At 32.5% G+C, this 13,830-nt stretch overlaps 2 protein-coding genes across 5 annotated transcripts; both read right to left on the minus strand.

The window, feature by feature from the left end:
* Positions 1-589: 589 nt before the first annotated feature.
* Positions 590-11,090, minus strand: Y56A3A.28 (C2H2-type domain-containing protein). The gene is made up of 6 exons (NM_001379940.2): positions 10,989-11,090; positions 10,092-10,232; positions 8,744-9,091; positions 3,141-3,466; positions 1,671-1,928; positions 590-852 (listed from the first exon to the last, which is right to left on the minus strand). The coding sequence occupies exons 1-5, from the start codon at positions 11,079-11,081 to the stop codon at positions 1,676-1,678; spliced, it is 1,161 nt and encodes a 386-aa protein (NP_001366955.1). The 5' UTR covers positions 11,082-11,090; the 3' UTR covers positions 590-852; positions 1,671-1,675.
* Positions 11,091-11,189: 99 nt separating this feature from the next.
* ung-1 (Uracil-DNA glycosylase) lies at positions 11,190-13,819 on the minus strand (the record flags this gene model as incomplete). 4 transcript variants are annotated; one of them, NM_067159.7, is made up of 3 exons in its annotated part: positions 11,190-11,462; positions 13,036-13,708; positions 13,754-13,813. In NM_067159.7, 3 exons carry the CDS (start codon positions 13,810-13,812, stop codon positions 11,346-11,348), a joined length of 849 nt encoding a protein of 282 aa, NP_499560.1. The 4 variants fall into 4 exon arrangements, with proteins under 4 accessions (NP_499560.1, NP_499561.1, NP_001255148.1 ...); NM_067160.7 differs by having other exon boundaries at positions 11,197-11,462; positions 13,581-13,708; positions 13,754-13,819; NM_001268219.3 differs by lacking the exon at positions 13,754-13,813 and having other exon boundaries at positions 11,346-11,462; positions 13,036-13,635.
* Between the last annotated feature and the right edge of the window lie 11 nt (positions 13,820-13,830).

The following is a 13,830-nucleotide window of genomic DNA, read 5'->3' on the forward strand; positions in this document are numbered from 1 at the left end:
AAAAAAAATTTTTTATTGAAAATTTGAGATTTTTTCCAAAAATGTTTTATTAAGTATTTCGACATTACAAAACACTTTCAGAAAAAAACTTTTTTTTTTCTGAAAGTATTAATTAATTTTTTAAAACGTTTTGTGCTCATTTGCAAATGATATTTTGTGTATTTCCCCTATTTGTAAAAATGCTCTTCCAAAAAAATTTAAAAAAATTTTTTTTTGAAAAATAATCAAAAAAATTTCAAAATTTTTTGAGAAAATTTAAAATATTTTTAATTTTGTTGGATTTGTTAATATGGTTATTTTTAGGTTTGGAAGTGGTTTAAATTTTAGGAAAAAAATTAACTTTTGAACAACAAAAAATATTAAAAAAAAAAACATTTCGAAAAAAATTCAAAAAAAAATTCCAATAAAAAAATTATTTTTTTTTAAAATTTCTAATGATTGTATAATAATTTCTTCAAAATTTGATTCGAAAAAAATCACAATTTTTTCTCCTAAAAAATTTCAAAAAAAAAATTTTTTTCCAAAAATCTTTTTAAAAAATCAAATAAATCTGGTGTAAAGACCTGAAACAAAAACTTGCAAAACATATAAAAATTATTTTTCATAAAAATTGAAATTTATTCACAATTGCGGTAAAAAAAGCAGAGAATTATCATTAAAAAATGACATTTGTATGAGGTGATTACGGTGAAATGATATTACATGTACGAGAGGGGTGGGGGTTTTCAGGGAAAAATGTGAACAATTCGAAAAAAAAAAATAGAATGTGATTACTTTTGCATGTCGGCTCAAGTAGGTCGATTGCACCATGTTTTTTCCAATATTTTTCTTCATTGGTTTAGTCGAAATTGCCTGAAAACACCGAATTTCAGAATGAAACTTCTTGGAAAATTCTCAAAAAAAAAAGTTATGGCGGCTCAAAAATGACTTAGTTGAAATTTGAAATTTGAGCGGCTGGAAACTAACTTTTTTGAAATCACCGTCTAATTTTGGGAAACATTTTGGAAATTTAACTTTAAATTTGGCAATTTACCAAATACTTGAAAGTTTTTCAAAAAAATTGGCAATTGAGCAAAAAAAAAACATTGACTGAAAAGTTATGCAATTTTCTAAAAATTGGTATATTTTCAATTGTTTTTGCCAATTTTTCAAAAAAAAAACATTGACTGAAAAATTGGGCATTTTATCAAAAAATTGGCATATTTTCAATTTTTGTGGCAATTTTTCAACAAAAAAAAACTGGCGATATTCCAAAAAATGTGGCAAATTACCACAAAATTTGGCTATTCACTTGATTCTTTGACTTGGAAATTTTCGAAATTTACCAAAACTTCTACTAAAAATTTTGCGAATTGATAACCATTTAAATGTACCTAAATCGAGTTGAAAACGCAAGATAATTAACTTGTATAGCCAAAATTAGACGGTGATTTTTCAAAAAAGTTAGTTTCCAAGACGGTCAAATTTCAAATTTTAACTAATTTAGGGTCATTTTTTGAACCGTCATAACTTTTTTTTTGAGAAGTTTTCAAAAAGTTTCACTATGAAATTCGTTGTTTTCAGACAGTTTCGAGTCTAATAACAAAGTATGGAAAATCATGTGAATAATCTGAAAATAATAATGATTTCAGAAAAAATATTTTTTAAAAAATCAAATGGTGCAATGTGACATTTTTCATTCATAAACTTCTTCTTCTTCATCATCTTCGTCTCCAATTGGAGCTTCCTCTATAATCTCTTCCTCTTCTTCTACATAAGGCTCATTTGAAGTGGATGCGGCGGCAGCCGATATATAAGTATGATCTTCTCGAAGTTGCCGTCGGCGTGTCGCCGCGACGGATACTCGAACGGATTTCTCGTTTACAGTGTACTTCATTGTTGTCGGTATCGATTCGACTTGGTCTTCGGGGTGATATCGAGGAATTGTTCTGAAAAAAATGGTTTTTCGAAAAAAAATTTATAAACCTTTATAGGCCAATTTTGATTTTTTTAGGCCAATTTTTTTATTCAGGCCAATTTGGAATTTTTCAGGTCTATTTTGATTTCTTTAAGGCTAATATTGATTTTAAAGCCAATTTTGATTTTATAGGTCAATTTAATTTTTTTAGGCCAATTTTGTTTTTTAAGGCCAATTTGAAATTTTAAAGCCAATTTTGATTTTTCTGGCCAACTTGCGATTTTTAAGCCAATTTTGATTTTTTTAGGCCAATTTTTTTATTTAGGCCAATTTGGAATTTTTCAGGCCACTGAGGTTTTTAGACCAATTTTGAAATTTTTAAAGCCAATTTTTTTATTTAGGCCAATTTGGAATTTTTCAGGCCACTGAGGTTTTTAGACCAATTTTGAAATTTTTAAAGCCAATTTAGATATTTTTAGGCCAATTTCGATGTTATAGGCCAATTTTGTTTTTTAAGGCCAATTTGAAATTTTAAAGCCAATTTGGATTTTTTAAGGCCAATTTGGAATTTTTAAGGCCAATTTAGATTTTTGGGCCAATTTTAATTTTTTAGGCCAATTTGGAATTTTTAAGCGAAATTTGATTTTATAGGCCAACTGGATTTTATTGGCCAATTTAGTTTTTTAAAGGATAATTTGAAATTTTTAAGCCAATTTGAATTTTTTTTTAGTCAATTTTGATTTTATAGGCCAATTTTAGATTTTTTGGTTTAATTTTGTATTTTTCAAGCCTATTTTAAATTTTTGAGGCAAATTTGGAATTTTTAAGCCAATTTATATTTTTTTAAAGCCAATTTTTCATTATTTTAAGCTGATTTTTATTTGTTGTGCCAATTAGGATTTTTTAAGTCAATTATTATTTTTTAGGCCAATTTAAATTTTTTCAGGACGATTTTTATTTTTAGGCCAATATTTATTTTTTAGGAAAATTTATATTTTTTTAGGCCAATTTCGATTTTTCTGGCCAACTTGCGATTTTTAGGCCAATATAAATTTTTTCAGGACGATTTTTATTTTTTAGGCCAATTTTCATTTTTTTAAGGCTAATTTCGATTTTTTTTGGCCAATAAGGGTTTTAAAGCTAATTTTTGATCATCAAAATGAATTTTTTGAACATTTTTAAAGTTAAATTCTGATCTAATTACTGTAAATTGACTCAAAAAATTTGGAAATTTTCTTCTGACCTAGATCTTCTCATAATTGGTCCTTTTATAACCGCATTTCTAATATGATGATTAACAATGTGTCGATCCAGATTCCTCTTCGTTATCGTTCGATAATCACAACTCGGACACACATACGGCTTCTCTCCAGTATGTGCTCTTTTGTGCACTTTTAACGATGATGTCGTTCGAAAACGCTTTCCACAATAGTCACATCCATACGGCTGTTCGCCAGTGTGAATTCGGAAATGAGCCGCAAAATTGTGCCTATAGAGCACAAGACCGCACGTTGGACACTCCATTTTTGGTTTCGAGCCGTCGTCCTGATTCGCTGGAGCTCCGACTACCTGAATATTGATTTTTGTTAAGGGTAGAGTGCCGAAATTTTTAAATTTGCCCCTGATTCCGAATATCTAGGTGAAAAAATTCGAAAAAATCACATTTTCAGCAGAAAATCGCAAATTCTCATTGGAGCGCACCGTGCCATGTCGATTTACGCGATTTTTAAGGCCAATTTCAGTTTTTTATTCATTTTTGTTGCTTTTTCCGTTGAAAATTGTGTATTTTTTATCACAAAATCGCGAACTTCCAAATTTTTCCGATCAAGAGTTTAATTTTTTTTTCGGAAAGTTTCCAATTTTTTTTTGAAAAAAAAAATCGAATTTGTTAAACAATTTTTTTTAGGAAAATCTTCTTTTTTTTTTGGAATTTTTTCTTGATTTTTTTTTTTGATAAAAAAAAATGAAAAAATCGAAAAAAATTCAGATTTTCTTTTTAAAAAATATTAAGCAATCTGGAAAACAATTTTTTCGATTTTTTAATATTTTATTTAGAGAAAATCGGAATTTTTCCGATTTTCGTATTTTTTTCAGAGAAAATCGGAATTTTTTGGAATTTTTTAATATTTTTTTCAGAGGAAATTTGAATTTTTTCGATATTTTTTATATTTTACAGAGAAAATCGGAATTTTTTAGATTTTTCAGAGAAAATCGGAATTTTTTCGATTTTTAATATATTTTTCATAGAAAATCGGAATTTCTTGGATTTTTTCATAGAAAATCGAAATTTTTTCCGATTTTTTATATTTTTTAAGAGAAAATTGGAATTTTTTGAATTTTTTAAGAAAAAACCGGAATTTTTTGAATTTTTTAATTGAAAATCGGAATTTTTTCGATTTTTCAGATAAAAATCCAAAAAAACGAAAAAAAAAAATTTTTATTGCAAATTTCGTTTATGTTTATGAGAATAGAAAACCTAATTTTTGTTTCTAAAAAAAAAAAAGAAAAACGGCCAAAATTGTGAGATTAAATTCCAGAAATTCTGAAAAAAAAAAAATTTTTTTTTAAAAAAAGAATGAAATTTGCCTGTTTTATGAAAAAAAACCAGAACTAGCGGGCCCTATGGGGCCCGCTAGTAGAGGTGGGGTCTGGGCGAGTCCGCTAGCTGGCGCAGGTTCTCGGCTTCGCCTCGAACCTGTGTGTTTGTTTTTACTGTTTTAAAAATATTTTTTGTCTCCCTGCAGTACACAATTTAGATTTAGAGCGCCTGCGGCGCTCTGACCCGGCAGTAAAAGCAGGCTGGCATAGAAGCCCTTCGGCCTGCTCTGTCTGTACTTAGATTCAGAGCGCCTGCGGCGCTCTGACCCGGCAGTGAAAGCCGACTGGCATAGCAGGCCTTCGGCCTGCTCTGCCTATAATTTAGATTCAGAGCGCCTGCGGCGCTCTGACCCGGCAGTGAAAGCCTACTGGCATAGCAGGCCTTCGGCCTGCTCTGCCTATAATTCAGATTCAGAGCGCCTGCGGCGCTCTGACCCGGCAGTGAAAGCCGAAAATTAAAAAATGTTTTATTTTAAAATTAAAAAGGATTTTTTATTTTAAAATTAAAAAAAAAATTTAATGTATTTTTATTAGAAAATTAAAATAATAATTGTCAACCCCTCAATTGCAACCAATGTACAGTCTCATATACGTTACCTCAAAAATATTTTTTGTCTCCCTGCAGTACACAATTTAGATTTAGAGCGCCTGCGGCGCTCTGACCCGGCAGTAAAAGCAGGCTGGCATAGAAGCCCTTCGGCCTGCTCTGTCTGTACTTAGATTCAGAGCGCCTGCGGCGCTCTGACCCGGCAGTGAAAGCCGACTGGCATAGCAGGCCTTCGGCCTGCTCTGCCTATAATTTAGATTCAGAGCGCCTGCGGCGCTCTGACCCGGCAGTGAAAGCCTACTGGCATAGCAGGCCTTCGGCCTGCTCTGCCTATAATTCAGATTCAGAGCGCCTGCGGCGCTCTGACCCGGCAGTGAAAGCCGAAAATTAAAAAATGTTTTATTTTAAAATTAAAAAGGATTTTTTATTTTAAAATTAAAAAAAAAATTTAATGTATTTTTATTAGAAAATTAAAATAATAATTGTCAACCCCTCAATTGCAACCAATGTACAGTCTCATATACGTTACCTCCTTTCTTGCAGGAAGAAAGGTGGATATTATAGACTGTTTTACAACCTATTGAGGGACCTCTTACAAAAACAAATGTGGTGATGCTGTCGATTGTTCTTCGATATGTCGTAAAATATACATACCTGATCCTGTAACAGTAATTAGAGACCATATTACAGCCACCCTATGCATAAGAGGGAGGAGGCAAGAGAGAGGAGGCGTTGCTGAAACTTGAAAGCGCCGTAACTCAGCTCATAATAGGAATTGGAAAAAGAAAAGTATATATTCGAAATCAGCGTTAAAAGTAGAATATTATAGCATTTGAAAATTTAAAAATTGGTCAAGAATGAACTTTTCAGCTTCCTGAGCAAGGCTTGAAGCCTACAACTTCAGGAACGGGGCTCGAGAAACTCATGACCGAAAACTTTTGGTTTGTCTCGCTTCTCATAGCAAAAATAATAAGATTTAGGGCATAAAATTCACATTTCAGTAAAAAACTGGTCCAGGAAAAGAGGGAAATTGAAATTTCGAGGTCAAAAATTAAATGTTCTAAAATCGTTGAAAATTATCGTAGAGAGCTGTGCTTTCAGCATCCATTCGGTATTTATGTACTAATTACGAATTTAACATAAAATCCCATTCGGTAGTGGAAAATTTTTTATTTTTAAGGCAAAAACCTCATTTTTTTGACAACATTTTTTCTGGCTCGATTTTCAGAATGAAAAAATAACTTTTTTGGAATAAATTTTACTTTAAGATGTAGCCAGAAGCTTACTCTACAATACTTTCACCTTAAAACCCAAGATTTGTGAAAGAGAACAGCGCACGAAGCGGTGGTTTGAGGATTGCACCCAAAAAAACACACCAAGGGGGAGATGCGGCGGGTGAAAGAGCGCGCACCACGGTTTGGAGCTCAATAAAAGAGGTTTAAAGTGCTCAGATCGAAATGATTTTTAGGTGAACAGACGCGCCTCGTCGAGTTGTATATTCTCCTGGAAAATCTCGTGAAATAACAAAAATAGGAAAAAAATGTCCGAAATGGGACATTTTTTTTGACATTTGCGGAGGAATTGCATTTTCAAAAACGACCCCCCGTGGCACACTCGCGATTTAAGAGGAAAATGCAGACTAGCGCGGCAAGCCGCGCCAGACCTTCGGGAATGGGGATGCCCGAAAAGGTAGCTGGCGCAGGTTCTCGGCTTTGCCTCGAACCTGTGTTGGTGTTATTCGAGATCTCCTTGAAATTTGGGATCGATTGCTCAAAGAACGAAGTCTCTATCACAACTATGAGCGGAGATATAAGCGATTGAAGTTTGAGGAGGGGCGGGCTCGCAGAGCAGGAAGGGGGAGGGGAGGAGAGGTGTGCAAGGTCCTGCACAGGCGTCGGCTGCTGTGAAAGAGGAGGGGCGCGCACGCAGAGTGTGTGGCGGCGCGCGCGCCATGGACAAGTGGTAGAGGACTGGTCTGTCAGGTGGGTACCCCTGGGTTCGACCCCACACAGAGTAAAATATTTTTGTATGTCCTTCACAATTTGGAATCAGAGCGCCTGCGGCGCTCTGACCCTACAGAGAAAGCTGGCATGGCATCGCAGGCCTTCGGCCTGCTCTGCCTATAATTTAGATTCAGAGCGCCTGCGGCGCTCTGAACCGGTAGTAAAAGCCGACTGGCATAGCAGGCCTTCGGCCTGCTCTGCCTATAAATTAGATTCAGAGCGCCTGCGGCGCTCTGACCCTACAGAGAAAGCTGTCATGACATCGCAGGCCTTCGGCCTGCTCTGCCTATAATTTAGATTCAGAGCGCCTGCGGCGCGCTGACCCGGCAGTAAAAGCCTACAATTCAGAAATTTAGATTAAGAATAAGAACAGTTGTCCAAAGCTTCTACTTGTACTCTTTCTTAATTGCAAAAAAAATTTAAAAAACCATTGAAATAATTTAATTCTCTTTGCGTGATAAATAAGAAATGAAAAATTGCCAAATCAGAGGAAGAGAGAGAGTGGAGAGAGAGTTTTTCACGTATTACATATTTTTGTTCATCTTTTTAGTTTTTCGAAAACTTTAATGATGGCCTACATTTTCGAAATTGGGTCAATCAGCTTGTAATCCGCTTCAAAAAATCGGGCTCAAAAAATAAACTAAAAAAGTTCTGGAACAGAAATTGATCCGACTTCTTCTTTGCACTGAAAAAGGGGTTTTAGAGCGATTTTTAGGGTGTTTTTTGGGTAATTTTGGAGAACTTTTTTTTGGGAGCTTCATAAGTTTGCTCAACGTTTTTCAAATTGAGAACGGTAAAAAATATCATGTAGTTAAACCCTTTTTAAAGAGATTAAAAAAAAGAACTCGAATTTTCATCCATCCAGCGCCGAGCTATAAGCCGTGGCAACAATGACGCATGGTCAAACTTTTTCGGACAACTTTTTTCGGACATCGCATGTCAAAAGTTTTTTCAAAAACACCTACCCGTGGCACACACGCGATTTAAGAGGAAAAGTGCAGAAAAAAAATGAAGAAAAAATTGCATTTTTGGCATAAAATAAAAAATATCGTAAATCGGCACAACATGGCGCGCTCCAATGAGAATCGTCTCTGGCGCGCGTGTGTTTGAAAATCGTCTCCTCGCGATTTTCTGCTGGAAAAGAGTTTTTCTGGAATTTTTTCCTCATATATACTCGGAATCAGCACGTGGTGTCAAAGTGTGGCTCCTTTCGGTTTGATCTACGCTGATCTACAAAAAATGCGGCAGAGTTTTCAACTGATTTCGTATGGTTAGGAACGTGCTGAAGTCACATTTTTTTGGGCGAAAAAATTCCCGCATTTTTTGTAGATCAAACCGTGGTGGGACAGCCTGGCAATACGAGCAGCAGGGGCATTTCGGCGCTCCACTCTTAATTTTTTATTTATATTTTTGTAATATATTTAATAATTTTTTAGAAAGAAAAATCGGAATTATTTCGATTTTTAAAATATATTCTGATAAAATTTGGAATTTTTAAAAAATATTCGTAAAGAAAAAATCGGATTTTTTTCGGTTTGTTAAATATTTTTTGAGAAAAAACAGAATTTTTTCGATTTTTTATATATGAAAAATCTCGTGAATCGTCTCCGGCGCGCGTTTGAAAATCAGGGAAATTTTTTCCAATTTTTTTAAACATATATACTCGGAATCAGGAGCACATTTTAAGTTTTCCCATACCGTTCCAGAAGGTATAAAACTAAGCGGAGTCTCTTCATCTCCATATTCCAAATCTCCTTCCATTTCCTCCTCTTCATCATCATTATTTCCAATATCTTCTTCATTAATATCCTCTTTTTCCTGTTCAACTTGTGACACTAAAAGTGGTGGTTCACTATCATCATCATCATCCGACTGAAAGCCTGCTTCAACTTGGGGCTCAACTGATACAATGATTTGTGATCCACGTGGCCCTGCTATCACTTTTTCCTCTTTTTGAGCTTTTTCCGGTTTTCTTGGTGAAGATTTTGGTGGTGGTGGTGGTTGTTGTTGTTTTGACGGAGACGCCTCGTTTTTCGCTATAAGACCCTGAAAATTGTACGTTGAAGCTTTTTTTAGGCGATTTAAATTAATTTCAAAAATTACCACAAAAGAAAAAAATGAAAAACTTTAAAAAATCGCGAAAGAATTAGCTAAATTCTCTTAAAAATGAGAACTTCTAACCCCGCCCACTTCGCCTGATTGGTTGAAAAGTGGGCGGGCGAATCGCTGATTGGTCGGGCGGTTCTCATTTTTGTGGTTTTTGAGATTATTCCAGTTTTTTTTGAATTTTTTAAAGACAAAATCGACATTTTTTTCTATTTTTTGAAAAAAATTTACGGAAAATCGAAAATTGGAATTTTTCGATTAAAAAACAAAAGAAAATCGACATTTTTTCGATTTTTTTAATAGAAAAACAGAATTTTTAGATTTTTTAATTTTTTCAGATAAAATCGAACATTTTGTTGATTTTTATATATTTTTTAACGAAAAATTGGATTTTTTTTGTGGTTTTTTAAAGAAAAAATCGGAAATATATGGAAAAATTTTTTTTTTTTGTGTGAAAATCAGAATTTTTCGATAAAAAAAATCGACATTTTTTCGATTTTTTTAAATAGAAAATCGGATTTTTCTCGATTTTTTAAATTTTTTCAGAGAAAATCGAAAGTTTTTTCTAGTTTTTGATTTTTTTAAGACAAAAGCGGCATTTTTTCGTTTTTTAAAATTTTTACAGAAAATCGAAAATTTGTCAATTTTTTGTGAGAAAATCAGAATTTTTCGATTAAAAAAAAAAAAAATCGAAAATTTTGTCGATTTTTATATATTTTTTAACGAAAAAAAAAACCGGATTTTTTTCGATTTTTTAAACAGAAAATTGGAATTTTCTCGATATTTTTTTTCAGAGCAAATTTTTTTCGAGTTTAGGCCTGATTTTGCTCCAAAAAATCTGAAATAGGCTCAAATTTATTATGTTTCTAGGCATTTTTTTTGTGAAAAATCGCGTTTTTTCGTGATTTTTTCCTGGTTTTTCTAGATTTTTCGTACTAACAAGAGCTTCTTCTGATGGTTGATCATCCCATTCTTCCTCATTTTCAGCGATATCTTCGTCGGCTCCACGGGATACGCTTAGAGCAACTTCTCGTTCAAAAGCTTCCATAAGACAATCTTCGGTGTGCCAATAGAACTCGCGCTGAAAAATGAAATTTTTTGAATTAAAATTGAAATATTCGTTTAAAAAAAAAAAATTTCTGATTTTTTAAATTATTTTGTGAGAAAAATCGGAATTTTTTCGATTCTTTTAATATATTTTTAGAGAAAAATCGGAAATGTTTCAATTTTTTAAATTTTTTAAAAGAAAAATCGAATTTTTTTTTCGATTTTTAATTTTTGTATTAAATTAAAATAGGAATCTTTTTCGATTTTTAATAATTTTTTTAGAGAAAAGTCGGATTTTTTTAATTTGTAATTTTTTTTTTGAGAAAATCAGAATTTTTCCGCTTTTTTATATATATATTTATATTTTTAAAGAAAAATTGGAATTTTTTTTTCGATTTTTTTTTGAGAAAATTGCAATTTTTTCGATTTTTTAAAGAGAAAAATCGGAATTTTTCGATTTTTAATATAAATTTAAAAAAAAAACGGATTTTTTAATGTATTTTTAGAGAAAAATCTGATTTTTTAATGTATTTTTAGAGAAAAATCTGATTTTTTGATATTTTTACTGAAAAATCGGAATAATTTCAATTTTTAATATATTTTTAGAGAAAAATCGGAATTTTCTCGTTTTTTATAAGAAAAATTAGCATTTTTCAATGTTTTTAAATTTTTTTAAAGAAGAAATTGGAATTTTTTCGGTTTTTTAATATATTTTTTGGGAAAAATCGGTTTTTTTTTTTCAATTTTTAATATATTTTCTGCGATTTAATTAGAATATTATCTTCTCTACCTTATTCCGGAAATATTTTCTACATTCAAGGCATAAAAAATGCCGAGAAATTGAAGTCCAGCTCCGTTCCTCTTCGGTTTTTTGTCGCCGCATTCTTTTTTTCTGTTAAAAAAACAATTTTTCGCTGCAATTTCCGTGAAAAGCATTTAAAAATCGTTGAAACGAATGAAAAATTGGAAATTGAACAAAAAAATGGCCAGAAAATCGAATTTTTATGATGAAAAACCGAAAAAATGAGGAAAAAATGAGGAAAAATGAAGAGAAAATAGAAAAATCGATAAATAACAGAGTTCTTCAGTGAGTGGCGAGAGAGTGTGTGAGATGAAGAGACGCAGGGTGTTCGACAGGAGAATTTATTCATAAATCCGCCCAATTAATCGGGTTTCGACCGGAATTTTCGAGCTCCGTGTTGCATTTCGAGAAGCATTTGCATCCCCACCACTTGCGAGCACTCAGCGGAGACGGATGGGCGGTCTGGAAATTTTTTAAAATTTTTTAAAAAATTAAATTTGAGTTTAGTGGAAATATTTTTAAAATACGCTAAAAAATAGGTTTTTTTTTTCACAAAAATCAAAAATTTTGCGATTTTCCACGTCTGAAACCAATCAATTTTTCCCTTTGAAATTAATTTAAATTTTGGTGGAAAATGTCAAAAATTGCCAGAAAAACTTTAAAAAATTCAAGAATTTCCCACAAAATTGTAGTAAAATTGTCAATTTTCAGTTAAAAACCAAAAAAAAAAACAAGATTCTCCAGGTTTTGCTCCAAATTTGCTCCTTGTTTAAAATATCTATGTGAAAAATTGGAAAAAAAAGTCCCTTTTATTGTAGAAAATCGACGATTTTCAAACGCGCGCCAGACATTGAAGCGCGCTGTGTCTTGTGCCGATTTACGAGCCAGCTTTCAGCTTTTTATTCATTTTTATCGGTTTTTTTCGTTGAAAATTGTGTATTTTCGAGCCAATTGAACATTTTATGATCAGAAAACCGCGAAAATTTCCTATTTTTAGATGAAAAAGGAGGTAAATTCAGAGAAAATCGGAATTTTTTGAGTTTTTAAAGAGAAAATTGGAGTTTTTAAATAGAAATTTTCTCGAATTTTTTTTTCGATTAAAAAACAATTTCTGTTTTTCGATTTTTCTCTGAAAAAATAGAAAAAAAAAATTTTAATTTTCTCTTTTAAAAAATCGAAAAAATTCTAATTTTCTCCTTAAAAATTTCAAAAAAATTCCGATTTTCTCTTTTAAAAAATGGAAAAAATTCCGATTTTCTCTGGAAAACTATATGAAAAAATGGAAAAAATTCCGATTTTCTTTGAAAAAATCGAAAATATTCCGATTTTCTCTAAAAAATCAAAAAAAAAATCGAAAAAATTCCGATTTTCTTTGAAAAAAATTAAAAAAAACGAAAAAATTCCGATTTTCTCTGGAAAGAAATAGAAAAATTCCGGTTTTCTATTTAAAAAAAAAAAGAAGAAAAATTCCGATTTTCTTTGAAAAAATCGAAAAAATTCGGTTTTTTTTCTCTGAATTTAAATCATTTTCCATCTAAAAATAAGGAAATTTTGCGAGTTTTATAATAATAAAATGTTCAAAAAACCGAAAAAAAAAATGAAGAAACAGCAAAAAATTGGCTTTAAAAAAACAAATCTCGTAAATCGACACAACACGGTGCGTTCCAATGAGAATCGTCTCTGGCTCTCTGGCGCGCGTTTGAAAATCGTCGATTTTCTACAATAAAAGGGACGTTTTTTTCCAATTTTTCACATAGATATTCGGAATCAGGGGAAAATTTAGAGCAAACCCCTGAATTTTTTTTAGTTTTTAACTGAAAAGTGACAATTTTACTACCATTTTATGGGAAAATCTTGAATTTTTTTCTAGGTTTTCTGGCAATTTTTACCTAAATTTCCAGCAAAATCGCAAAATTTCCGATTTTACAGGTGAAAATCGGCAATTTTTGTCGTTTTCCAACACATTTTTAGGGAAAAAATCTTAAAATCAACTTTTCCATGCTTTTTCCAGAATTCTATCCAGAAAAATAATGACCTTTATAACTACATGTTTCTTTGTATCAATCAGTTCTTCCTTCTTATGAGCAAATCCTCCCCATAACAAAAAGACAATAGGCTTCTCCGATTGTCGCGAAATAATCCGAATAACAGTGTCCGTGAAAGTTTGCCAGCCGATCTTCGCGTGAGAATTCGCCTCGTGAGCCCGAACCGTCAACGTGGCATTCAACATGAACACTCCCTGACGTGTCCAGCCGAGCAGGTTCCCGTGATCGGGCCGCTTGAAGCCTTCAATATCGGATTCAAGCTCTTTATAGATATTTTTCAGCGATGGCGGCGGTTTTACACCCTTCTGAACACTGAAGGAGAGCCCGTGAGCTTGATTATCATCGTGATAGGGGTCTTGACCGATGATAACCACGCTGATCTCGTCGAATGGCAGAAGATTGAATGTTGTGAAAATTTGTGTGGGCGGTGGGAACACTTGCTTGCCCTTGTTCACTTCGGAATTCAAGAATTTCTCGATTTTCGAAATATAGCCTTTTTTGAATTCCTCCTCTAAAAGTTTCGACCAAGATTCACCGGTTAGCAGGGATTTTAGCAGAATTTCAGTTGGTTCTGGTGCTTGTAACTTCATTTTCTTGACTTCTTGATTTTCATTGCCCGCGGGAACTTTTTCCGGAATATTTTCAGTATTTGAAGCGGATTTTCTGAAATTTCGGTGGTTTTTTTTGAATTTTCAGAGCGGGAAATACCGTTTAGAGGCAGCGGATGCTTTGAGGAACATGTCCGGAATTCTTACAGTCTTCGACATTCTGAAATAAACGGAAAT

The sequence above is a fragment of the Caenorhabditis elegans genome, chromosome III, assembly GCF_000002985.6.
Source record: "Caenorhabditis elegans chromosome III".
Taxonomy (NCBI): domain Eukaryota; kingdom Metazoa; phylum Nematoda; class Chromadorea; order Rhabditida; family Rhabditidae; genus Caenorhabditis; species Caenorhabditis elegans.

What these genes read in the sequence shown, in the direction of transcription:
- Y56A3A.28 (NM_001379940.2), bottom strand. Translation starts at nt 11,081, where the DNA reads ATGCGGCGACAAAAAACCGAAGAGGAACGGAGCTGGACTTCAATTTCT. An exon ending in GAAAATATTTCCGGAATAAG is followed by an intron (nt 10,233 to 10,988) that starts GTAGAGAAGATA and finishes TTCATTTTTCAG; the next exon opens with CGCGAGTTCTATTGGCACAC. An exon ending in GTTTTATACCTTCTGGAACG is followed by an intron (nt 3,467 to 8,743) that starts GTATGGGAAAAC and finishes ATCAATATTCAG; the next exon opens with GTAGTCGGAGCTCCAGCGAA.